This window comes from Podarcis tiliguerta, assembly GCF_965153285.1.
Source record: "Podarcis tiliguerta genome assembly, chromosome: 11".
Taxonomy (NCBI): Eukaryota; Metazoa; Chordata; class Lepidosauria; order Squamata; family Lacertidae; genus Podarcis; species Podarcis tiliguerta.
The window spans coordinates 59,729,977-59,755,302 of NC_139544.1; the positions used below are offsets into that span (position 1 = coordinate 59,729,977).

Below are 25,326 nucleotides of genomic sequence, written 5' to 3' on the forward strand. Positions count from 1 at the left end.
TGTGGCATACAAGTACAATCTAACATCTTTTGGGGGCAATTCCAGACCTATTATTCCAAGTAGAAAGGCTTCTGGCTTCTTAATAAATGTATATTTCAACATTTTCTTCAATTCATTGTATATCTTTTCCCAGAAGTCTTTCACCTTGGGGCAGCTCCACCACATATGATAAAAAGTACCTTCTTTTTCTTTACATTTCCAGCATAGGTTATCAGTCATATGGTAAATCTTTGCTAATTTTACAGGGGTTAAGTACCATCTATACATCATTTTCAGAACATTTTCCTTTAACACCGGGCATGCAGTGAACTTAACCCCTTTCCTCCACAACCTTTCCCAGTCTTCAAACATTATGTTTATAGGTTACAGATTTATGCTCCCATGCAGTGTTCAAATAAGCCCTGTTCCTAGATCGGGCCAAGGTCCATCTAAATGAGTGTCCTGTTCTCACAGTGGCCAGGCAAGAGTCCATACGAAGCAACTAAGTGCTACCTGTGATTCCCAGCTACTGGTATTCAGAGGCATAGTGGATCAAAGTCATCTCAGAATCATAGAGTTGGAAGGGACCCTGAGGGTCATCTAGTCCAACCCCCCATCATCATGGCCACGATCACTATTAGCCACAGAGAGCCTTATCCATCACAAATTTGTCAACTCTCTTAAAGCCAACCCAAGTTTGTGACTATCACATCTTGTGGGAGCCTATTCAGTACTTTAACAATGTGCTGCTTGAAGAAATTCTTCTTTTTCTTTATGCATGTGGGCAATCTTTCAGCACACAAAGTTAAATATTGGCTGTTTTTCTTACACTTGGGCATGCAGTCATTCTGTCCCATTTCCTCAATTCTCTGCAAACTTGGAGCCATGTGGAAATCCACATATTAATTTTTGAATACATTTTCCCACAGAATAAACATTTCTAAATCTATTCTCTCGGAATATCCCTTTTAAACGTGTTTTGATACCTTTTTTGAGCCGAGGCAAACTTCAGAGAAGGGCGAGGCCTGGGGGGATCACTAAATTCCCATTTACACAGTAGCCCAGATCAGGTCCAAACTACAAGAAAGAAGATTCCACCTAAACATTAGGAAGAACTTCCTGACAGTAAGAGCTGTTTGACAGTGGAATATGCTGCCAAGGAGTGTGGCAGAGTCTCCTTCTTTGGAGGTCTTTAAGCAGAGGCTTGACAACCATATGTCAGGAGTGCTCTGATGGTGTTTCCTGCTTGGCAGGGGGTTGGACTTGATGGCCCTTGTGGTCTCTTCCAACTCTATGATTCTATGATTCTAGGTCAACTTTGCATCAGAATTCGCAAAGTCTGGATTTGCCCTTCATCCTCTTATTAAATGACTGCATACAGGGTTGTTGTTTTTTTTTTTGCTGAATGCCATACATTTGCAACCATAGAACAGTTGCGAAAACAGGATTCTTAACATTTTTCAAATTCAAAGCTCCCGATTCCCTGTGGCAATCCATTGTACATCGTGTCGCCAATTTGCACCCATGGCATTTTGGGGGCATCCTGTGCCCCTACCAGGAAAAAGAAGAACTGGAAGAAACTCGCCACCTCCACTTCTGCCCCAACCCTTGGCTGCCGGATTTGCAGTCATTGGTCTCAGCCTCCAACATTTTTTTGCAAATAGGTTGAGATCATTAGATCCCGGTTACCAAAGCAGTCTCCCGATCCAGGATTAATTAAGCGAATCTTGAGATCTAATTAAGGACCGGCCTGGTGATAATTGCCAGGAAATGTATGCATTAAAAATATTCATTTGTCAATGAAGTGTAATTAAGAGCACTGTTTGGGGAAGGATCAATACTGTGTCATGTGATTTGGAGACTGGGAGGGGAGAAGAGAGAGATTAAGGAAAAAACTCGCTCCTGTGCATGAATCAAAAACCTTGATAGAGACTGGAGGTGATTCTCCACTCCCCTTTTCCTAGCTTTGCTTTCATAATAACTCACAGTTAGCGCTCTCTCTGCATCCTTGAACAGAGTATCCCTCTCTCTCTTCTCTCTCTCTCTCGCACCCCCTCTACCTTTGTTTAGCTAAACCATTTGTTTCACTTCCTTGTTCCTTGCTGCATTGTTCAAGTGGGTTATAGATTTATTAGAGTGGGGAAGAGTGACAGGTCAAAGCGAGAGAAAGGGAGGGGGGAGAGAGAGAGAGAGAGAGAGATTCGTCACCACTGAAAGCCACTTCCTTCCAGAATGTGCTGTTAATCCCGGGAACATGGCTCTTATTGTGAAACCTCCGCACAGGGTAAAATTGGCTTCCTTAGCATGTTAATCCCTCACCTCTTTATGCTTGATTATTGTGGATCTGGAGAGGCTGTTGAATACATATAAAACAGGATGCAGATAAAGCGATGTGATCCCACGCTCTGCGGAGGAGGAGGCAACACATCGCTGGCTTCGCCAGCATTGGAGAATGTGGTGGTGCACATATTATTATTATTATTATTATTATTATTATTATTATTATTAATTTGTAACCCCACCCATCTGGGCGGCTTCCAACAAAGATTAAAAATACATCTACAGATGATCTCCGTAGACAACTAGATCGAGGCGGGTCAGGACTGCTGATCCTTTTAGATTTGTCAGCAGCCTTTGACATGGTCGATCATGATCTTCTGGACCACCGTCTCGCAGACGTGGGGATACAGGGCATAGCCCGTAACTGGTTGTGCTCTTTTATCTCTGGTCGGGGACAGAGGGTGACACTAGGGAGGGAAATGTCGTCGCGCCACTCCTTGGTGTGTGGAGTGCCGCAGGGCGCAATTCTCTCCCCGATGCTTTTTAACATCTTTATGCGCCCCCTTGCCCAGATTATCCGGAGCTTTGGGCTGGGCTGTCACCAATATGCTGATGACACTCAGCTCTATCTGTTGATGGATGGCCACACCGACTCGGCCCCGAACACACTGACCAGATGTTTGGAAGCTGTGGCTGGATGGTTTCGTGGGAGCCGATTGAAACTAAATCCTTCAAAGACAGAGGTCCTATGGCTGGGTCGGGATGGCATGGGGATGAGGGACCAACTCCCTTCTCTTGCGGGGGCCCAGTTAGTGCCATTGCCTTCCGTTAAGAGTTTGGGTGTAATCCTTGACGCCTCCCTTTCCATGGAGGCGCAAGTTACAGCAACAGCCAAGGCGACATTTTTCCACCTTCGCCGCATCAAGCAGTTGGTCCCTTACCTTTCCCGCCCTGACCTGGCCACAGTGATCCATGCGACGGTCATCTCCAGGCTTGACTACTGTAATTCGCTCTACGCAGGGCTGCCCTTGAAGCTGTCCCAGAAACTCCAGCGGGTACAGAATGCTGCAGCGAGGCTCCTCACAGGGTCTCTGCCATGGGAGCATATTCACCCAGTGCTTTTCAAGCTGCACTGGCTCCCGGTGGAGTACAGGGTCAGATTTAAGGTGCTGCTTTTGACCTTTAAAGCCCTTCACTGCCTAGGACCCTCATACCTACGGGACCGCCTCTCCCGGTATGCCCCACGGAGAGCCTCAAGGTCCATAAATAACAACACCCTAGTGGTCCCAGGCCCTAAGGAAGTTAGATTGGCTTCAACCAGAGCCAGGGCCTTTTCAACTCTGGCTCCGGCCTGGTGGAACGCTCTGCCTCATGAGACCAGGGCCCTGCAGGATCTGATTTCTTTCCGCAGGGCCTGTAAGACAGAGTTGTTCCGCCTGGCCTTTGGCTTGGAGCCAATTTGATTCCCTCCCTCCCTCTCTTTCTTTTTTCTTTTCCTTCTCCTCCTGCGATGAGGCTACATTTTAATATTTTAATGTTACATTATTTTCATGTTGTATTTTACTTTAGTTTTTAAGTTGTAATCATTCATCTTGTTTTTATTATTGCTTGTAAGCCGCTCTGAGCCCGGCCTTGGCTGGGGAGGGCGGGGTATAAATAAAAATTATTATTATTATTATTATTATTATTATTATTATCAAAATGTCAAACGTTAAAAACCTCCCTGAACAGGGCTGCCTTCAGATGTTTTTGTTCAGGTAGTTGTTTATCTCTTTGACATCTGATGGGAGGGCATTCCACAGGTCAGGTGCCACTACCAAGAAGGCCCTCTGCCTGGTTCCCTGTAGCTTTGCTTCTCGCAATGAGGGAACCTCCAGAAGGCCCTCGGAGCTGGACCTCAGTGTCCGGGCAGAACGATGAGGGTGGAGACGCTCCTTCAAGTACACTGGGCCGACATTGCCTCTAACAGACGCAGCTGAGCTCAACAAGGGGAGATCTCTGCCCACCTTCTTGACATTTTGTCTTCCTTCCTGCAGGGGGCCTCGTCGAGCCTGGTGGTCAAGTTTGCGGACACAGACAAGGAGCGCACGATGAGGCGCATGCAGCAAATGGCCGGGCAGATGGGCATGTTCAACCCCATGGCGATACAGTTTGGAGCCTACGGCGCCTACGCCCAGGCAGTAAGTGTAGACACAGCTTGTGTGTGTGTGTGTGTGTGTGCCCATCAATTGCATTTGTGCAGGAAGGAAGGTCATAGTTCAGGCATTTTTGAGGCAAGGAAGAACTCTTTGTGCTGCATCAAGTGTCACAAATGTGCAGAGGCTAGTCTAGTGCTGGGCTTCAAACCCTTATCCTGGTCTCTTTTTATCCTGGGAGGCAGTGTGGTGCAGTGGTTTGAGTGTCAGTCTAGGACCTGGGGTTTCCCATCCCCACTCAGCCACGAAGCTCCCTGGGCAACACTGGGCCAGTCATTGCCTCTTAAAGGTAAAAGTACCCCTGCCCGTACGGGCCAGTCTTGACAGACTCTAGGGTTGTGCGCCCATCTCACTCAAGAGGCCGGGGGCCAGCGCTGTCCGCAGACACTTCCGGGTCACGTGGCCAGCATGACAAGCTGCATCTGGCAAGCCAGAGCCGCACACGGAAACGCCGTTTACCTTCCTGCTAGTAAGCGGTCCCTATTTATCTACTTGCACCCGGGGGTGCTTTCGAACTGCTAGGTTGGAAGGCGCTGGGACCGAACGACGGGAGCGCACCCCGTCGCGGGGATTTGAACCGCCGACCTTTCGATCGGCAAGCCCTAGGTGCTGAGGCTTTTACCCACAGCGCCACCCGCGTCCCATTGCCTCTTGGCCTCACCTAATTGGCACGCAAGGGGAAAGAAACTGGGAGGGAAGAGGAAAAAAGCAAATCCAGCCACCGATTGTTAAATGGTCTTTCTTATAATGGGCAACTGGTGTAGAAACATCTCAGGGCGCAGGAGGTGCCTAACAGAGCTGGTGTTTCAGCAGAGTTCATAGAATCATCATAATGTGGGGACCCCAAGGGCCATCTAGTCCAACCGTCTGGGATGGAATGAGACCTGTTTCCCACCTCTCCCACTGAGGGAGTTTGATGGACTGGAGCTCCTTTTCTCAAGAGGGGGGCGTACAATTTATCCCCCCATTTGTCCTCACAACCCAGAGAGGAGAGAGAGAAAGAGGGGGGGGGGATGATTGGCCCCGTGTCGCCCAATGAGCTTCCTGGCTGAATGGGGATTTGAACCTTGGCCTCCTCAACTGATGCTCTAACCACTACACTGCATTACTCCTCTGGGTGGCTACGTGCAAAGGCCAACATTCCTTGGCATTTTTCAGCCGCTCTCTTCCCTGTTCCTTTTCTACTAAGCATCAGGTTGACAGCGGGAGAACATTGCCTTTGCAACATTGCACATCCCGGTAGACATTGGACACGCAAACACACACACATTGAGCGGGTGGCCCTGACCACCCCGGGGAGACTCGGAGTTGTCTAAGTGACAGGATCACGTCCCGGCGCCCGGTGTCAATGGGCCACAGTCCTGCCGGGAGCCTGTTCCTCAATCAGACCAGTTATCTGTGTCATTTCCTATCTGTCTCCATCACCACATCATGCACAAAGAAAAGGAATGGCGCGATACAGTCTTGTGCTGTCCCGGAGGCCTTGCTTAATCCACGTAGGACCACTGCTTTCAAGATACTGGGGTGATTGGCACCTCCAAAATATGAGAGAGAGAGAGAGAGAGAGAGAGAGAGAGAGAGAGAGAGAGAGAGAGAGAATAATACACTGCACTATTTACAAGAAACTTGAGAAAGAACCCTGGGAGATTTTTATTTCTGAAGCCACCCAAGACAATAAATAATAATAATAATAATATTTATATGCTGCCCATCTGACTGGGTTTCCCCAGCTGCTCTGGGCGGCTTCCAACAATCTATTAAAACACATAACTGAAAACATATATGGTATTTGCAAGGGAGGGAAATCCTGGTGGACAACTGCCCTCAAATACTTGTTTTCAGGTAAAGTGGCAGCAGGATGTGTCTAAAACACAATAAGAACGCATCTGAAAACCATGTGACGCCAAAAACCATGGCAGCTAGTTTTGCTAGTTTATTACATTTGACAACAGCAAGAGCAGTTACCCCGTCCAACTTTTCAGGGTGTGGGGATGTGTTGTCATTTAAGTCTTGGGTCAGAGTTGGACCCTTATGCTGTTTGGGGGGGTGCAGGATGACCCATGGGGTCCAAAGAGTACAGGATCCAAGCAGTATGTCAGCCACATCCACATTTATGTGCTCTGATTCCACTATAAACAGTCATGGCTTCCCTCAAAGATTCCTGGGAACTGTAGCTCATTCAAGGTTCTGAGAGTGGTTCGGAGGCGCCCAGTCCCCTCACAGACCTGCAGTTCCCAGAGTGGTTGGACAATCCTTGCTCACTCTGGGAATAGTAATGCTGAGAGGGGAATACGGGTCTCTTTGCAATTCCAAGTACCCTTCACAAACTACAACTCCTGGAATTCTTGGGGTAGGGGGAGCCGTGACTATTTAAAGTGATATCTATTTATTTAATATTTATTTGGGACGCGGGTGGCGCTGTGGTCTAAACCACAGAGCCCAGGGCTTGCCGATCAGAAGGTCAGCAGTTCGAATCCCCGTGACGGGGTGAGCTCCTGTTGCTCAGTCCCAGCTCCTGCCAACCCAGCTGTTCGAAAGCACGTCAAAGTGCAAGTAGATAAATAGGTACCGCTCCGGCGGGAAGGTAAACGATGTTTCCGTGCACTGCTCTGGTTTGCCAGAAAGCGGCTTAGTCAGGCTGGCCACATGACCTGGAAGCTGCACGCCGGCTCCCTCGGCCAATAAACTGAGGTGAGCGCCGCAACCCCAGAGTTGGCCACGACTGGACCTAATGGTCAGGGGTCCCTTTATATTTATTTAATTCATTTACACGCCACTTGATTGTAAAAACAAACCACAAAGCGTTTACAAAAAGCCAAAAGAAGAAAATCAGGTGAAACGAACAAACTACAATACTTTAAAAGATAAAAAGTTAAAATAGCGAAACAAAACAGATTTAAAATACACATCAACCTTCTAAGCATCTAGGTAGGTTTGCCTAAACAAGAACGTTTTAAGCAGGCGCTGAAAGCGTGCTCTGAAGACGCCTGCTCGATATCCATAGGCAAGGAGTTCCAAAGTCTCAGTTCTGTCACACTAAACGATCTAGTTTTTGGCAGGTATTACCTGTACTAATGCCAGTTCCACAGACTGAAATGGAATGCAAGCTTCTTAAGGACTTTATATCCCATGTTTTCCACCAAGGAGCTCAAGGCGATGGTTCTCTGCCTCCTCATTAAGCCCCACATCAACAATAACCCTGTGAGGTAGGTCAGGCTGAGAGGTAGGGACTGACCCCAAAGTGAGCTTCAGGGCCAAGTGGGGACTCGAACCCTGGTCTCCCAGGTCCTAGTCGGGCACTCGAGCCACGACATCCATCCCTCAGGGTGCTGAAGCAAAGAAATCTTTGGTCTCACCCAGCAGGAAACTTCTTGTCGTCTTAGGTCCCTAAGGAAAGGAGGAGACGAAATAAATAAATAAGGGGTCGACCTTCCCCTCATCCCGGGCAGGAAGATATAAGGATGCAAACCCCCCTCCACGTGCTTATTGTAATGGCCTCGTGTCAAATCGAGACACGCTGCGGAGGTTTTACAGGAGAAAGCCGTGACCCTTACAGGAATCGGCTCACCTGCCATAAATCTTCCCAGAGATACATCTCAAGGGCCAGATCTCTCGTTTGTAATTCTTCCCCAGTTCCCAGGGTTATAGGACTTCCTCTCCTGCGGTCTTCGAAGCACCGCAATGCTTTTCTGCGTTTGGCTTCCCTGTCCCGCGATTTTGCCGCACACAGGAAGCCGGAGCAAATGCAGCTGAGCCAACAACAACAACAACAACAACAATAATAATAATAATAATAATTTATTACTTATACCCCACCCATCTGGCTGGACTTCCCCAGCCACTCTGGGCGGCTTCCAACAAAATATTAAAATACCGTAATGGCCTCGGTCCAGTATATCTGAAGGAGCGTCTCCACCCCCAACATTCTGCCCGGACACTGAGGTCCAGCTCCGAGGACCTTCTGGTGGTTCCTTTGATACAAGAAGCCAAGTTACAGGGAATCAGGCAGAGGGCCTTCTCAGTAGTGGCACCCGCCCTGCGGAACGCCCTCCCACCAGATGTCAAAGAGAAAAATAACTACCAAACTTTTAGAAGACATCTGAAGGCAGCCCTGTTTATGGAAGCTTTTAATGTTTAATAGGTTATTGTATTTTAGTGTTCTGTTGGAAGCCACCCAGAGTGGCTGGGGAAACCCAGCCAGATGGGCAGGGTATAAATATATTATTATTATTATTATTATTATTATTATTATTATTATTATTATTATTTGCCCTGGCATGTCAACAGTGCAAGCCTGTGCTGCTCTACTCAGAATTAAGTGCTGTTGGGTTCAATGTGACTTACTCCCAGGTAAGCGCACAAGGGAGTGAGCGCAGGCCATGTTTCTTAAAGGCCGGGGTGATTTCACTTCCAGGCTCCTGTTTTCCGGGTGTACTTTACAAAATCACCTGCTCACTGCCTAATCCAGAGAATAAATTCCACCGACACCAGATGAACGGGTGTGCTCCTTGAAAAGGGGGAGGGGGGGTCTGCCATTGTGCAGCAATAGAAAAGGGCTTCTAATCACTCCATCAGTAATTACAAAGAAGAGTAAATCGCTAATTAAAATGTGAAAGTGTCTTACGCGGCATGCAGTAAGAAAGGGTAATTAACAATCAAACAGGAAGCTGCCACCTTGACACCCACATGATGTGTGCCGAGATACAGGAAATCATAGCAAGGTCCGGCTTTTTTCTTTAGCACTTTTCCTTTCAAACAGATCTAAGGACATTAAAAAAAAATATTGCAGCAGCAAGTGTGGGGAATTCGTGGTTGTAGGAAGGAGAGAGAGGGGCGGCTTATTCCCTGCCTGGCAACAGCAGCCAATTAAAAAGTTACAGGAAAGGGAGGCTTGGAAGGTTGCAGGAATGCCTGCTTGGCTTTGCCATCCCTGCATCCCGACACCCAATGGAATTCAAACAAAGGTGGAGATAAGCTCAAAGAAACATTGCTGTTCTGGGTCCTCTCCCAATTTGATTTTGAGGAGAGAAGCAGCCCTTTCCGGGAAGGAATATGAAATATACTCGGAGTCAAGAGTGGACTTCATGCTCTTTATTCAGCTCATAGTGGTGAGGAGGAATGGAAGTTTCCCCAGAATGTCTGCTTTATATACATTATTTACACAATGGGCCCCACGTGATTGGCTAATTCTGGGATTCACCTGTAGGCCAATCAGGTTGCAGATTCACTTCCACCTAGAGCTGGATTGGGTGGCTCCTGCGAACCAATCGGACTGCTGCATTCTGGACCCTATTGTTCTAGGACCAATCAGACTGCTGCATTCTGAATCCTATTGTTCCAATCAGACTGCTGCATTCTGGATCCTATTCAACTCAGTACATAACAGAATAATAATTCCCACCTCCCCTTAAATTACACAGATGGCTTCATTGTTTGTAGTTGGGCCCTGTTTTCCTGCTCTGCTGCTCCTTCAGTGACATTTTTTTAAAAAATGATTGTCCTTCTGGGAGTAACCACATAGGTGATCCCAGCCAATTGGGGATCCCATAATGAGGAGGATATATGGCCAATCAGGGTTCCCTCCATATTGATATCATCAAGAGCAAATGAAGCAGATCCTAGACTCATAGTGGAAGGGACCTCAAGATTTATCTAGTACAGCCTTTCTCAACCTGTGGGTCCCCAGATGTTGTTGAACTACAACTCCCATCACCCCCTAGCTAGCAAGGCCAGAGCTCAGGAATGATGGGAGTTGTAGTCCAACATCTGGGGACCCATAGGTTGAGAACCGCTGATCTAGTACACCTCCATACAAAGCAGGAAACACAGGTAAAGAATCTCTGAAGAGAAGGCCATTCAACCTCTGTTTAAAAACTCCAGTGGAGTCCATCTCCTTGCAAGGGAGTCTGTTCCACTCTTACCCTCAGAAAGTTCTTCCTTGCCTTCCTTGTACTGTGAATCCATTGGTTCGGGATCGACCGTCGGAGCGGCAGAAAACAAGCTTGCTCCATCTTCCATGTGACAGCAGATGTTTGAAGATAGCTGTGTTAACTCTCAGTCTTCTCTTCGCCAAGCTAAGCGTACCCAACTCCCTAGTTGATAATAGGCAAGCACTTTTACTCTGATTGGACACAATGGCAGAAAAAGAAAAAAGCCCTCATCCCAAATTACTGTTTTTCAACACTGCCCAAGACGTCTGCTATCATCGTAGCTAAGCACTGTTTAGTTAAAGTAATTGGGTAAGGAGAAATCGTAGTCCATTAATCAGATGCATTTTGGCCAAATAATTTATTAATGAATTGTTTAAATCAGCAAACATTTCCATATCTTCAGTTCAGATTTCTTAATAGTCCACAGATGTTCACATTCCAAAAGCAAATATTGGATTCCATACTCTGGAAAGACGGGGACCTAAAAAATGCAGGAAAGCCACATTTTTTACTGATAAAAATCGTGTGAGATTAGGGCAAAATTGGAATCCAGAACCCTATCGTAATTCTGTAAACGTTGCTTTTGAGTCTCCATACAAACTTCGCAACTGATTCAGTTACATGACTTAGAATCATAGAGTTGGAATAGACCACAAGGGCCATCGAGTCCAACCCCCTGCCAAGCAGGAAACACCATCAGAGCACTCCTGACATATGGTTGTCAAGCCTCTGCTTAAAGACCTCCAAAGAAGGAGACTCCACCACACTCCTTGGCAGCAAATTCCACTGTCAAACAGCTCTTACTGTCAGGAAGTTCTTCCTAATGTTTAGGTGGAATCTTCTTTCTTGTAGTTTGGATCCATTGCTCCGTGTCCGCTTCTCTGGAGCAGCAGAAAACAACCTTTCTCCCTCCTCTATATGACATCCTTTTATTTGTTGAGACTTTTTATTTGTTGAGACTTGTTGGAGGCCTGCCCAGAAAGGCCCGTATCACACAATAAAATCCTACCTGATCATGGAGGGATTGAGGGACAAATAAGTTCTTCCTCCCAAAACTGCACAGCCGTCATGCATGTAGTGCAATTTCACCCAGTGTGGAGCCAGGGTTACGGTGCTGAACTGGGAGACTTGGCCAAAAAGCTCATTGGGTGACCTTGGGCCAGTCACTTTTTCTCAGTCTAACCTCACAGGGTTGTTGCAGGAATTAAATGAGGAGGTGCAGAAGCCGCGGAAGCCCAGTCAGACATTTGGCTTCCGAAAAAGTTTGAAAACCAGAACGCTCACTTCTGGTTTTCAATCGTTCAGGAGCTAAGACGTTCAGCAACCAAGCCGTTCGAGATCCAAGGTACGGCTATACTTGATAAAACAAAGCACCCTGGACTCCTATGGGAGGATTGCAAAACTGCAAAATAATATAACATAAGAAGAACGAATGTACTTCTTCGTAAAGCAGAGAGTTAAACAATGGAACAGCCAGTGAAGCTGAATATTTAAAGATTCACAACAGATAAAAGAAATACTCTTCATTCAGTGCATAAACTGTGGAATTCCCTTCCCCAATGATGGCTACCAACTTAGATGATTTTTAAAGTGGATTAGACAATTCATGGAGGAGAGGGCTATCGATGGCTGTGCTCTGCTTCCATGGCTGGAGGCAGCAATGCTTTGGAATACCAGTTGTTGGAAGAGAGGACACTTGCGCTCAAATCCTCCTTGCGGGTTTCCCAGAAGAGGCATCTGGTTGGCCACTGTGAGAAGCAGATGCTGGACTAGACAGGCCACTGGCCTGATCCGGCGGACTTTTCTTCTGCTCTTAACTGAAGTGTCCCATCGGCAGAAGCTCTGCTGAAGAGCTGCCAATTGTGCAATGGGCCTTTCCCCACCTTCTCACCCTGGTCTCCCCACGTACCCCCCAAAATAGGCTCTGGAGGGGTTAGGAGCATCCGTGGAACTGCATGAAAAGGGAAGAGACGGAGGATTGTTCCCTCTGACAAACTGAAATACTTGCCCTGATTCCTTCATCATCATCATCATCATCATCATTTTTATTTATACCCCGCCCTCCCAAAACCGGGCTCAGAGCGGCTAACATCAAGTGTATAACACATTAACATAAAATCAGGCAATCAATTGAAATACATCCTGAGCAACTCCTAACAATAGTACAAAATTCATCTGAGTGCTTAATTTATTAAATATCACAGTCATACTTAATAATCTGATTCTAGATTAGTTCAGGCCAACTTCCCCTATTTGTTTCTGCCACAGGGTCAAGCCATCACATTCCCTCTGCTTCCAACATCCAAGCTTAGAGTGTTGATCCTTACATAGTCAGAATGATGCCACTCATGAACAAGAGGCAGATTTGCAGGGGACCCCCAAAATTTTCAGAAGGACCAAAAGAAAGGGGGAACCTAGGGGAGGGGGAAGCCCAGGAACAACCCAGCATGCTCAGTGGCTACAGAACTCTGATAGACCCTTGAGGGGAAATGGAAACTCAGGAATGGAAGGGAATGCCCTGGGAAAGGGCATGGCTGGCTGCAACCTGGAACAGGAGCAGTTCAACACTGCAGCATTTTGTGGCAGGCCTCCCTGTTGCCATAAAAGGTAAAGGGACCCTTGACTGTTAGGTCTAATCACGGACAACTCTGGGGTTGCGGCGCTCATCTCGCTTTAGTGGCCAAAGGAGCCGGCGTACAGCATCTGGGTCATGTGGCCAGCATGACTAAGTCGCTTCTGGCGAACCAGAGCAGTGCATGGAAACGCCGTTTACCGTCCCGCCGGAATGGTACCTATTTATCTACTTGCACTTTGACGTCAAACTGCTAGGTGGGCAGGAGCAGGGACCGAGCAACGGGAGCCCAGCCCATCGTGGGGATTCGAACTGCCGACCTTCCGATTGGCAAGCCCAAGGCTCTGTGGTTTAGACCACTGCACCATCTGTTGCCATAGGGAAGCATTTATTATGAAGGCACTAGACTGGGCAAAGTGTACGATGAAATGGCTTTCCAGAGTAGATAAATTCCAGGAGCCACCACATGGGGGAACAGTCAGAAGGAACATCGATTAGACAAAACCAAGCTAAAAGCTGCAAGGAGCTGTTCTTCTGCTACTTCCACCACTCAAAAACTCTCACTTCCTTCTGAATCCCAAGCAATCTTTGTCAATGTGCAAATTTGCTTCGATGAAAATTAACCAGCAAATGGGGCCATTGCCACAAACGCTGAATAATTATAACCAGCTGAAAAGTCTTTATGGGTTCAAACTGCCCTGTTGGGAAAGTGTGGGCATCCTCGAGTCCCTCCGAGGCCCTGGAAATGCGCGGCTGTGACACCTGCGGTGGCCGCCTCCGTCCCGGGGCTGCCCCGCCAGTGAATGCGTGATATTTTTTCCCTGCTCTCTTTGTTTCAGCTGATGCAGCAACAGGCCGCCATTATGGCATCCGTGGCGCAAGGCGGCTACCTAAACCCCATGGCGGCCTTCGCAGCAGCTCAGATGCAGCAGATGGCAGCGCTAAACATGAACGGCCTGGCCGCCGCACCCATGACGCCCACCTCAGGTGAGGATCCCACCGCACCTGGCAGGGAGGGGGCAGCTTGCTGGGCCAGGGAGGGGATAAATGCCTCCTTGCAAGATGGGACGGTCTCTGCCTGCTTGAAGAAGGCAGTGATGAAACCATTCCTCGGGAAACCCTTGCTGGATTCAGAAAATCTAAGTACAGTGGTGCCCGCAAGACAAATGCCTCGCAAGACGGAAAACCCGCTAGACGAAAGGGTTTTCCGTTTTGGAGGTGCTTCGCAAAACGAATTTGCTATGGGCTTGCTTCGCAAGATGAAAATGTCTTGCGATTCCTGGGGGTTTTTTTCCCCCTCCCAGCCTTTTTCCCAAGCCCCTAAGCCGCTTAACAGCTGTTCGCTAAGCCGCTGAACAGCTGATCTAAGCCGCTTATCAGCTGATCTAAGCCGCTAATAGCCTTTTAGCAGCTAATCCGCTAATCCCTTAAGCCTTTAATAGCCGCTAATAGCCTTTTAGCAGCTAATCCGCTAATCCCTTAAGCCTTTAATAGCCGCTAATAGCCTTTTAGCAGCTAATCCGCTAATCCCTTAAGCCTTTAATAGCCGCTAATAGCCGCTAAACCGCTAATAGCGCTAATAGCGCTAATCCGCTAATGGGCTTGCTTCGCAAGACAAAAAAAAACGCAAGACGAAGAGACTCGCGGAACGGATTCTTTTCATCTTGCGAGGCACCACTGTAATTACTTCCCAGTTGCCAATCTCTCCTTCTTAGGTGAGGGCTGTTTGTGGGATGGGTTATTGGTTTGCTTTTGCTTTCGTTTTATGATATATCTTCTGTTCTCATTTTGTCTATTTCTGTTGTGAACAGCCCTGTGATTTTTAGGTGAAGGGTGGTTTACAAATAATAAAATGGTACCTCTGGTTGCGAACAGGATCCGTTCCGGACCCCCGTTCGCAACATGAGCAGAATGCAACCTGCATCTGCACATGCATGGGTCACGATTTGCCGCTTCTGCGCATGTGCGTGATGTCATTTTGAGCGTCTGCCCCTGCGCGAGCGGTGAAACCCTGAAGTAACCCTTTCCAGTACTTCCGGGTCGCCGTGGGATGCAACCTGAAAATGCTCAACCTGAAGCAAACACAACATGAGGTATGACTGTACTAGCAACTGTAGGGCATCCCGCTTTCATGTTGTCTTCTCCACCCCTCCTCTAGGTGGCAGCACACCTCCAGGCATCACCGCAGCAGCCGTGCCTAGTATCCCATCTCCCATTGGGGTGAATGGTTTCACTGGCCTACCGCCACAGGCTAACGGGCAGCCTGCCGCAGAAGCCGTGTTTGCCAACGGCATCCACCCTTACCCAGGTAAGACCAACCAGCCTCAAGTCTTATATCCTCCCCAGGTCCATTGTTGGCACTCAGTGCAGCCAGGCATCGGCCAGGGGTCCCAGGGATCAAAAGGACCCACTCACTGGACTGATCTGTCGCCCACTCTCTGACTGCTGGACCCAGTTCCAATCCACAGAAGCTACTGTCAAGACCAGTGGTTCCCAAACATTTTGGAGGCCTCCACCCCCAGTTCCAAAAACTCATCCCCAGTGTCCCCCACCCTACCCTACAAAAAGAAAAACATTATTCAGAAGAGCAGCTTGCATGGCCCACTAAGGAAGATAATACCACAATACAGTTCAAAATGGTAAATATTAACTGTACATATGCTCACAATCCAGTTAAAACCAGACTGGTAACTGAGAACAGCCGCTTGGACCATATAACACTGGGCCTAAAGGATCTACACTGACTCCCTGTATGTTTCTGAGCACAATTCAAAGTGTTGGTGATGACCTTTAAAGCCCTAAATGGCCTCAGCCCCAGTATACCTAAAGGAGCGTCTCTGCCCCCATTGTTAAGTCCTCATTTATCTGGTATGCAGGCTGAGACCCTATCTGCCCGCAGACTGTCATACCAGAGTGGTGCATGCTCTGGTTATCTCTCGCTTGGACTACTGCAATGCGCTCTATATGGGGCTACCTTTGAAGGTGACCCAGAAACTACAACTAATCCAGAATGTGACAGGTCCACCTGCAAGGGCCTTCTGGCGGTTCCCTCACTGCAAGATGTGAAGTTAGATGGAACGAGGCAGAGGGTCTTCTTGGTAGTGGCACCCACCCTGTGGAATGCCCTCCCATCAGATGCCAAACAGATAAACAACAATTTGACTTTTAAAAGACATTTGAAGGCAGCCCTTCAGCGAAGTTTTTAATGGTTGATGTTTCATTGTGATTTTATATATGTTGGAAGTCAGCCAGAGTGGCTGGGGCAACCCGGTCAGGGAATAAATACTAATATGATGATGGTGGTGGTGATGATGATGGAATAGGATGTCCCAATTTTCACTGGAGAAAGGTTGGAGCGCATGCTATTGGCTTGATCTAGCAGACTCTTTTTATATTCTTATGAGCATTTGGGTGGCCACTGGACTAGATGGCCCACTGACCAGGTCCATCTTCTTAGGTCCTTATGTTCATAGAATCATAGAATCCTAGAGTTGGAAGAGACCACAAGGGCCATCGAGTCCAACCCCCTGCCAAGCAGGAAACACCATCAGAGCACTCCTGACATATGGTTGTCAAGCCTCTGCTTAAAGACCTCCAAAGGAGACTCCACCACACTCCTTGGCAGCAAATTCCACTGTCGAACAGCTCTTACTGTCAGGAAGTTCTTCCTAATGTTTAGGTGGAATCTTCTTTCTTGTAGTTTGGATCCATTGCTCCGTGTCCGCTTCTCTGGAGCAGCAGAAAACAACCTTTCTCCCTCCTCTATATGACATCCTTTTATATATTTGAACATGGCTATCATATCACCCCTTAACCTCCTCTTCTCCAGGCTAAAGATGCCCAGCTCCCTTAGCCGTTCCTCATAAGGCATCGTTTCCAGGCCTTTGACCATTCTGGTTGCCCTCCTCTGGACACGTTCCAGTTTGTCAGTGTCCTTCTTGAACTGTGGTGCCCAGAACTGGACACAGTAGAACTGGACACATGTTCTTCTTTGGCCTTCTCAATGTTCAAAATCTTACTGACCTAAAAAGGCCCACATGACTGGCCATTTAATGCAGCTCCTCTCCCCCAAACTAACGCTGAACCCCTTGCGAAACCAGCCGAGCAAAGCCCCCCAAAGCCAAGGGCCAGTTGCCATTTTCTGCCGGCTCAGCGCTTTCTTCCGGTTATTGCCGTTATTGTTGTGTCTGAATGCCTAATTAATTACAACAGTAAACGCGCACTTCTTTAATCACTGCATCAGCTGTCCTAATCAATCTTCATAATAGGGGATCCGTAGTATGGCACCCATGAATTTTAATCTACATAAATTTCATAGGACCTTTCGCAGGCTTGTTGTACCAAATGATATAATTATGGATATAGATTAGGCTTGGGGAGAGTGATTTAAATTGGATTTAAGCAGAAGGTGAAGCGAGCCCTCCCACTCGCCCGCTTATTTATTTATTTTGATCCTGACCTTGCGGAGATGGCTCTTAAGGCAAAGTGGCGGCAAAACAGCTTCTCCCCACCGCAATGGCTGCCTCTGCTGCTACTGGCAACACTGAGCAGAGAGGGGTTGACCTGAATCTAGAAGGCAAGGCATCCAGCCAAGAGGTCTTACCCTGCTCACTGCTTTGGGGGAACGGAAAAGCACTTATCAGCAAATATAGCCGTGCAGTTTATGAAGTCGGGAGCCATTTGAGGTACAGAGGCAGCATTAATGCAATCTGCTCTGGGATGTTAAGACTTAGAAGGAAAAAGGCCACGTTGAATCCAGGTGAAAGGAAGCTTCTTCAGCCCAAAGGCCATGCTCCATCATTGAGAACTTCCTGGATACAAAGTGGGTCGGTCAACGGATAGGACTTTTACTTTTGTTGTTGTTGTTTAGTCGTTTAGTCGTGTCCGAGTCTTCGTGACCCCCTGGACCAGAGCATGCCAGGCACTCCTGTCTTCCACTGCCTCCCACAGTTTGGTCAAACTCATGTTGGTAGCTTCGAGAACACTATCCAACCATCTCATCTTCTGTCGCCCCCTTCTCCTTGTGCCCTCCATCTTTCCCAACATCAGGGTCTTTTCCAGGGAGGCTTCTCTTCTCATGAGGTGGCCAAAGTCTTGGAGCCTCAGCTTCACGATCTGCCCTTCCAGTGAGCACTCAGGGCTGATTTCCTTAAGAATGGATACGTTTGATCTTCTTGCAGTCCATGGGACTCTCAAGAGTCTCCTCCAGCACCATAATTTAAAAGCATCCATTCTTTGGCGATCAGCCTTCTTTATGGTCCAGCTCTCACTTCCATACATCACTACTGGGAAAACCATAGCTTTATACGGACCTTTGTTGGCAAGGTGATGTCTCTGCTTTTTAAGATGCTGTCTAGGTTTGTCATCGCTTTTTTTTTTTTTTACAAGAGGCTATATTCCAATCCTGCAAAAGTCTGACGTTGTTATACCTCCCTGCCCCGTCCCACCCACCAAATAAGCAAGATACGTTGTTTGTTTTTGTTTGTTTGTTTGTTTGTTTTCTATCCCGCCTTTTCCTCCAAGTTGCCCTCCTCTCCTCATTTATCTTCACAACAACACTGTGAAGGAAGCTCAAGTTCACATCCAGTGGGCTTCATGACTGAATGGGATTTGAACCCTGGACTCTCAGGTCCCAGTCTATCACTCTAACCACTAGGTCATGCTGAACAAATTCATAGTTCAAGGATGCAGTCTAGTCAGGCATGGGGGGAGTGGGCATGGGCTTACTGTTGCCTTGTGAGGGGTTTGGCCGAGATAGCTTCCCATGGGCCAGATCAAGAGACCTGGGTCTCTAGAACCCACACCCTGGGTTCTAGAATCAGGTCCAGAAAACTAACAATATAAATATCTAGGGTGCTTGGAGAAGGAAGCATGAAGCTAGGACTTTCAGAGTAGGTATGGGACGTTGCTCGGTCCCTGCTCCTGCCAACCTAGCAGTTCGAAAGCACGTCAAAGTGCAAGTAGATAAATAGGTACCACTCCAGCGGGAAGGTAAACGGCGTTTCCGTGCGCTGCTCTGGTTTCGCCAGAAGTGGCTTAGTCATGTTGGCCACATGACCCGGATGCTGTACGCCGGCTCCCTCAGCCAGTAAAGCGAGATGAGCGCTGCAACCCCAGAGTCAGTCATGACTGGACCTAACGGTCAGGGGTCCCTTTACCTTTACCTTTACCTTATGGGAACTATAGGAGAAAGCCTTTGCAAATAGACTAGGAAGCTTCCAAGGCATGGGCCTGAGTTGCACCACTCTAGCCTGGCACAAGTCATTTTCCTACGCTTCTCTTTAAATCAGCCCTTTCTCCAGAACAATGAGGACTAGGATCTTAACTTTATTCCAAAGGCCTCCATAAGACGGCTAGATCCCTGGTTCAAGGCAGACAGGGCTACTGCCTCCTGGAGAGCAACAGCCAGCCGGTGGGGAAAAACCACTGGTCTGTCTCACTAGAAAGCAGCTTTCAGTGCTCCTGTCTTCAGTTGGCTGTCTGAAGAAAAAGGGCAACTTGAGAATGGAAGTCTGGCTGAGATGCCACCAAGGAGAGGGCTGCCAAGGAAATCCAGGGCTCCTGTTTCTGAAGATGGCTCCCCACCCCTGAGAACATCTCACTATTTTGCCTGGACTCTCTCTTTTTAAACACTGGCCGGTGAAACCCTATAGCACTTGCAGGTTTTCTCAGGGGGAATGGCCTTTGAAATGCTGCTTCTGCCCAGCATTCTGGCTCTCTGTCCCTTTGAGTCACACACATCTCCCTCGACGTCAGCTGATAACTCTATCAGCGCTGTGGGTTTTCTGAGGATCATTCCCGGGCGAAGCACTCAACGCCATGCTGACTTTGGTTTTTCTTTTTCTTCCTGGCACCGGGCAGACACTCGGGGAAAGTGACATTAACAGATCTACTTTCTTTGAAGGACTTGGGAGCCGTTCCTCGACTCCTACCTAATGAATAAGTGCTGCCTTCGTTAAATTCATATTTATGGTTGTCGAGGAGGTCATTGGCTTGTTTTATGTCTCCGGGTTTATGGAAGGTTATACGCCATGGTCACACGGTCTCGTGCTGGCCGGGATCGCCTTGCAAAAGAAGCGACTAGCTGAGAGAAGCTTTTTTCCACTGGGATATGGAAATGATGGGATTAAGAGGGAGGCGGACTCCTCTTCTCAGCCAGGTGCCCTGGGAAGGGCCTTTTGCCCTGAGATGACAAGAGAAGTTACTTTGGACATCCGTTTTATCAGCCTGGCTTAGTCTTCCATTTTACGAGCTCAGATCTTGCTTTCTGTGTAGCGCTTCAGGCCAGGCAAGCCTCCTTCTTTCTCTGACAGGCTTGCACCGAAGGCCGATTCATACTAGGGCATGTTGGAGGATTCCAACAGAAACAAAAATGGGGGCAGAAATGCTTATTCCTCCCTTGTCCAGGACGGAAACTGAACCTGCAAACGTGACCAGTGTTTGCTGCTGTGGCTGCTTGCAGTCCACAAACGATACAGTGGTACCTTGGGTTAAGTGCTTAATTCATTCCGGAGGTCTGTTCTTAACCTGAAACTGTTCTTAACCTGAAGCACCACTTTAGCTAATGGGGCCTCCCACTGGTGCTGCGCCGCCGGAGCACGATTTCTGTTCTCATCCTGAAGCAAAGTTCTTAACCCAAGGTACTATTTCTGGGTTAGCGGAGTCTGTAACCTGAAGCGTCTGTAACCTGAGGTACCACTGTACATACTTCTTTTCCCCCCATTTGCATTGTGCTTCCTTTGCAACGAAATGAATCGGGTGGAATAATGTAAGCAGGCAGCGAGACAACTAGCGGAGTTTTTGGAGGAAGGCAAACTGCAGCAGAGCAGAAACAGTGTGGCAGCTGTGGCGAGCGGCGCATGGACTCAGCCGCAGCCAAGGCGGGGAGAGGAAGTCAGGCACCCATGGGCACCCACAGCAAAAAATTATGATGTCACGCTGACGTTGGGCACCCACAGTGTGGAGCCCAAGTCCTGTTTTACAGGCGCTCCTGTTTTACAGAAGCAATGCATCACTTTGCGCAACAGCAGTTTGGGGCACCCATCTTAGCGTTGACCCTTCCCTAGGATTTGCCATGTGCCTCTTCTAGGACAAGCCAAGGGTAGCCAGGCAAATTCTTTTGAGGCTTCTGCTTCCGCTCTGCCTGAGCCCTCGTCTCCAGGTGATGTTCCACTTCCGCAGACAGGAGAGAAGCAATGAGGTGGAGAGGGAAGGGATGAACGGCCCTGATCCCCCTAAGGGGCTGTCTTAAAAAGTACAAAGCCAGGGGGACTGCATAAATGTAAAACCTAGCAGCACCGATAAATACAAATTAAGCTCCTAATAAGAAGTGAAATATTAGGGCCAAGGTGACATTAGGGGGACAGAGGTTCAGCCAAGCTATGCTTTAAATATTTTATTGCTGCACACCCGAGGAAGAGCTCATTCAATGGATATCTTTTTTGCGGACTTCTCCCTACGCAGTGGGGGAGAGGGCATGAGAAAGGAAGGTCTCGAGCTATTTGGTACGCAGGCTGAGACTCTCCCTGCCTGCAGGGAGTGGTGCATGCTCTGGTTATCTCCCGCTTGGACTACTGCAATGTGCTCCACGTGGGGCTACCTTTGAAGGTGACCCGGAAACTACAAAAAATCCAGAATGCAGCAGCTAGACTGGTGCCTGGGAACGGTCTGGCGAGACCGGTCTTGAAAGACCTACACTGGCTCCCAGTACGTTTCCGTGCACAATTCAAAGTGTTGATGCTGACCTTTAAAGCCCTAAATGGCCTCGGTCCAGTATACCTGAAGGAGCATCTCCATCCCCATCATCCAGCCTAGACACTGAGGTCCAGCGCTGAGGGCCTTCTGGTGGTTCCCTCACTGCGAGAAGTGAGGTTACAGGGAACCAGGCAGAGGGCCTTCTCGGTAGTGGCACCCACCCTGTGGAACTCCCTCTCACCAGATGTCAAAGAGAAAAAGAACTACCGAACTTTTAGAAGACATCTGAAGGCAGCCCTGTTTAGAGAAGCTTTTAATGTTTAATAGGTTATTGTATTTTAATGTTTTGTTGGAAGCCCCCCAGAGTGGCTGGGGAAACCAAGCCAGATGGGCAGGGTATAAGTAAATTATTATTATTATTATTATTATTATTATTATTATTATTATTATTATAGGTTAATTTGCCTTTTCTCTTTGTGTGCTTCTGGGATGATCATAGAATTGTAGAGTTGGAAAGGACCCCATGAGTCCCTAGCCCAACCCACTGAGATGCAGGAATCTCAGCTAAAGCCCCCATGGCAGCCATCCATACTAGCCAAGATGATACTAGCTCAGCAATGCTACGGGACACAAGTTCCTGGGAACTGCCGGAAGGAAGAGAGTTCTTGCGCGCGGGTCCTGCTTGCGGGTTTTGTATTGGGGCATCTGGTTGGCCCCTGTGAGTGTTGGGATGCTTCCAAGGAAACGGGGGCAACTGGCAGGCCCTCAGCTGGCTCCAGCCCACTGGCCAGTAGCCGGGCGATCTCCGGTCCTTGGATCAGCATATAACTGCGACTTGAGTTTCAGAAGCCTTCAGAAGCTGAGCATGCAAGCCGGTAGAGTAAAAAAAAAAAACTATTCACAACAGAAGGGCAGATAGAGGCTGTTTAAAGCATATTTAAAGTAAAGGTAAAGGGACCCCTGACCATTAGTTCCAGTCATGGCCAACTCTGGGGTTGCGGTGCTCATCTCGCTTTACTGGCCAAGGAAGCCAGCGTACAGCTTCCAGGTCATGTGGCCAACATGACTAAGCCGCTTCTGGCGAACCAGAGCAGCGCACGGAAACGCCGTTGACCTTCCCGCCGGAGTGGTACCTATTTATCTACTTGCACTTTGCCGTGCTTTCGAACTGCTAGGTTGGCAGGAGCAGGGACCGAGCAATGGGAGCTCACCCTGTCGTGGGGATTCGAACCACCGACCTTCTGATCGGCAAGTCCTAGGTTCTGTGGTTTAACCCACAGTGCCACCCACGTCCCTACTATTCAGCATACATCAGGACAAAGAAAACATGTCTGCTTTACTTCATGTCCAAAGCAAGAAGCAGGAAGCAATAGCTATACACAAACGGAAGTTCCCAGCAAGCTGTGCTGGAGTGTAAACAGACATGTGACATACAACAATCCACACGTCTGTTCTTAAGGTGGAATGGAATATCTTAACAGTGAGAACAGGATGTTGGACTAGTTTGGCCATTGGGCTGACCCAGAAGGTGCTTCTGTCGCTCCTGAGCTTACCTGCATTACCCTTTAACCCTCCTCTTTCTCTCTCTCTTGTGTCTTCACAGCACAGAGTCCCACCGCAGCCGACCCTTTGCAGCAAGCCTACGCCGGAGTGCAGCAATATGCAGGTCGTTAGTATTAACACTTTCCCCCAATAAACCTTTCACTTCTCTGATGCCTGATGCATTTGGGTGCTCTACATAACTGGCATGGCGCTCCTGGGCTTTGTATTATTTTGGAATCCCAATGAGACCGCGAAGCGACTCCCAAAGGAGAATGCTTTTGTTGAATCGTTGCATTTTTGCCCTGCCTTTCTGTAACAAGCGCCCAAAGAAACCAAGGGTGCTTTCAGACTGTCGATACGATAATCTTTATTGTCATTGTCCCATACAGAACAATGAAATTGAAAAAAATCTACATCAGACATTCAAAAACCCACAAGCCTGCTATTCCAGCTATAGCCCCTAAAAACTCTGAAACCCCATAATTGAATAGAATATACCATATTTTTTGCTCTATAAGACTCACTTTCTGCCTCCCAAAAAGTAAGGGGAAATGCGTGTGCGTCTTATGTAACGAATACAGGCTGCGTGGCTATCCCAGAAGCCAGAACAGCAAGAGGGATTGCTGCTTTCACTGCGCAGCGATCCCTCTTGCTGTTCTGGCTACTGAGATTCGGAATATTATTTTTTCTTGTTTTCCTCCTCCAAAAACTAGGTGCGTCTTATGGTCTGGTGCGTCTTATAGAGCAAAAAATACGGTAATCACATAAAGACTACCTTACACTGCGTTTAAAACCAGGATCGCATTTGGATAGAAACTGTTTCTCAGACGGCTAGTCGCCCTTTTCAGGTGGAATTCAGCCAAGTTCCGGCAAACTTGGGTTGCACAGTTGTAGTTGATTGGGAAGTTCTGCACAAGAAACTCGCTCCCCCTCCCCCCCCAAAAAAAATCTGACTTTCTGCGGTAAAGAAAATGAGAAATGCTTATTCAATAGCCACCCTTGTCTAACCTCCCTGCAAACAAATCAGGATCTGGGCTCAATAAACAGGTCATCTGGAATAAAACCTGCCATATGGCCAAGCCACGCAACAGAATAACCAGGAATACAAGAAAGCCATACAAAAATCAGATAGAGTTCTATTAAGAAGTTCAAACTGAAAATCATAATTAAGTTTACAGATTGAAACACAGGGCAGCAAAGAAAATGTTCTTCACTTGAAATAAGTCCTTTATTCAAGGGCACCAAAACCCCACTGATTATAGCAGATAAGCCCCTATTTTTTAGAAGACATTCAAATCAAGGTTGTAGGTATTTCTTTATTATTATTATTATTATTATTATTATTATTATTATTATTATTACATTTATTTATATCCTGCCTTTTACCCTTGCTGGGACTCAAGGTGGCTTACAGATAAAATAGAAACAGCTAAAACAACTTTAATAAAATTATATACATATGATCTATTGAAACATACCGATAATTACAATAAAAAAGCACAGAAGCATCCTTTCCCTTTAAAAGTCAGTTCCCAAATGCCTGTTGGAAGAAGAGAGAAAGCACCAGAAAAAAGAGGGGGCAGAATTTAGTGTCAGGCACAAAATACATCATCCTGAGAATCTCAGCTCTCATTTTTTAAAAATCCAAATTTCTAGTCCACATGGCAGGAAGATGGAATGCAGTGATATCTTGTAGAATCTCCGAAAGGAGAAGTGAATAAGAAGATTCCCAGGGGAACGGGTTTCTGTGTCCTATGCAGCAACCTGTCCCTTCACTTAATTAGCAGCATCAATTAAGCAAAATAAGAAATATATGCAATCTTGCTTGGTGTGCACAATTTAGATGGGTAATGAAAATCCCCTTTTCTCACACTGCAGAGCTCAAATTACCTTAGCACATTTTGGTACAAGAGCAAAGTACGGTACTTGCAGATTTGAATGGATACTGGAAGTCCTTTGCTTCCAAACTTTGGGAGCATTTTTTGTCTTGGGTCGAGAGGGGGATAGAAGATCACACAGGTTCCCATGTGCAGAGGAAGCACAGGGATCAAAAAAGAGACATTAATCTGAAAAGGCAAGGGGGGAGATTCCATGAGATATTATTTATTCATCTAAAAGATGATCGTGAATTAGA

At 47.5% G+C, this 25,326-nt stretch overlaps 1 protein-coding gene across 14 annotated transcripts in view; it reads left to right on the forward strand.

The window, feature by feature from the left end:
• CELF4 (CUGBP Elav-like family member 4) overlaps nucleotides 1-25,326 on the forward strand; it is a 799,988-nt gene that overhangs the window by 719,888 nt on the left and 54,774 nt on the right. For 5 of the 14 annotated variants that reach the window (XR_014502794.1, XM_083402966.1, XM_083402967.1 and 2 more), the window contains exons 6-9: nucleotides 4,296-4,445; nucleotides 13,805-13,943; nucleotides 15,115-15,264; nucleotides 23,254-23,319. Coding sequence is in view for 13 of the 14 variants with exons in the window: in XM_083402966.1 (XP_083259092.1) it covers nucleotides 4,296-4,445; nucleotides 13,805-13,943; nucleotides 15,115-15,264; nucleotides 23,254-23,319 (505 nt within the window). In the remaining variant the exon portion in view is untranslated. Of the gene's footprint in view, nucleotides 1-4,295; nucleotides 4,446-13,795; nucleotides 13,944-15,114; nucleotides 15,265-23,253; nucleotides 23,320-25,326 lie in introns of all 14 variants that reach the window. The other 9 variants (XM_083402976.1, XM_083402978.1, XM_083402973.1 and 6 more) reach the window with 3 other exon arrangements.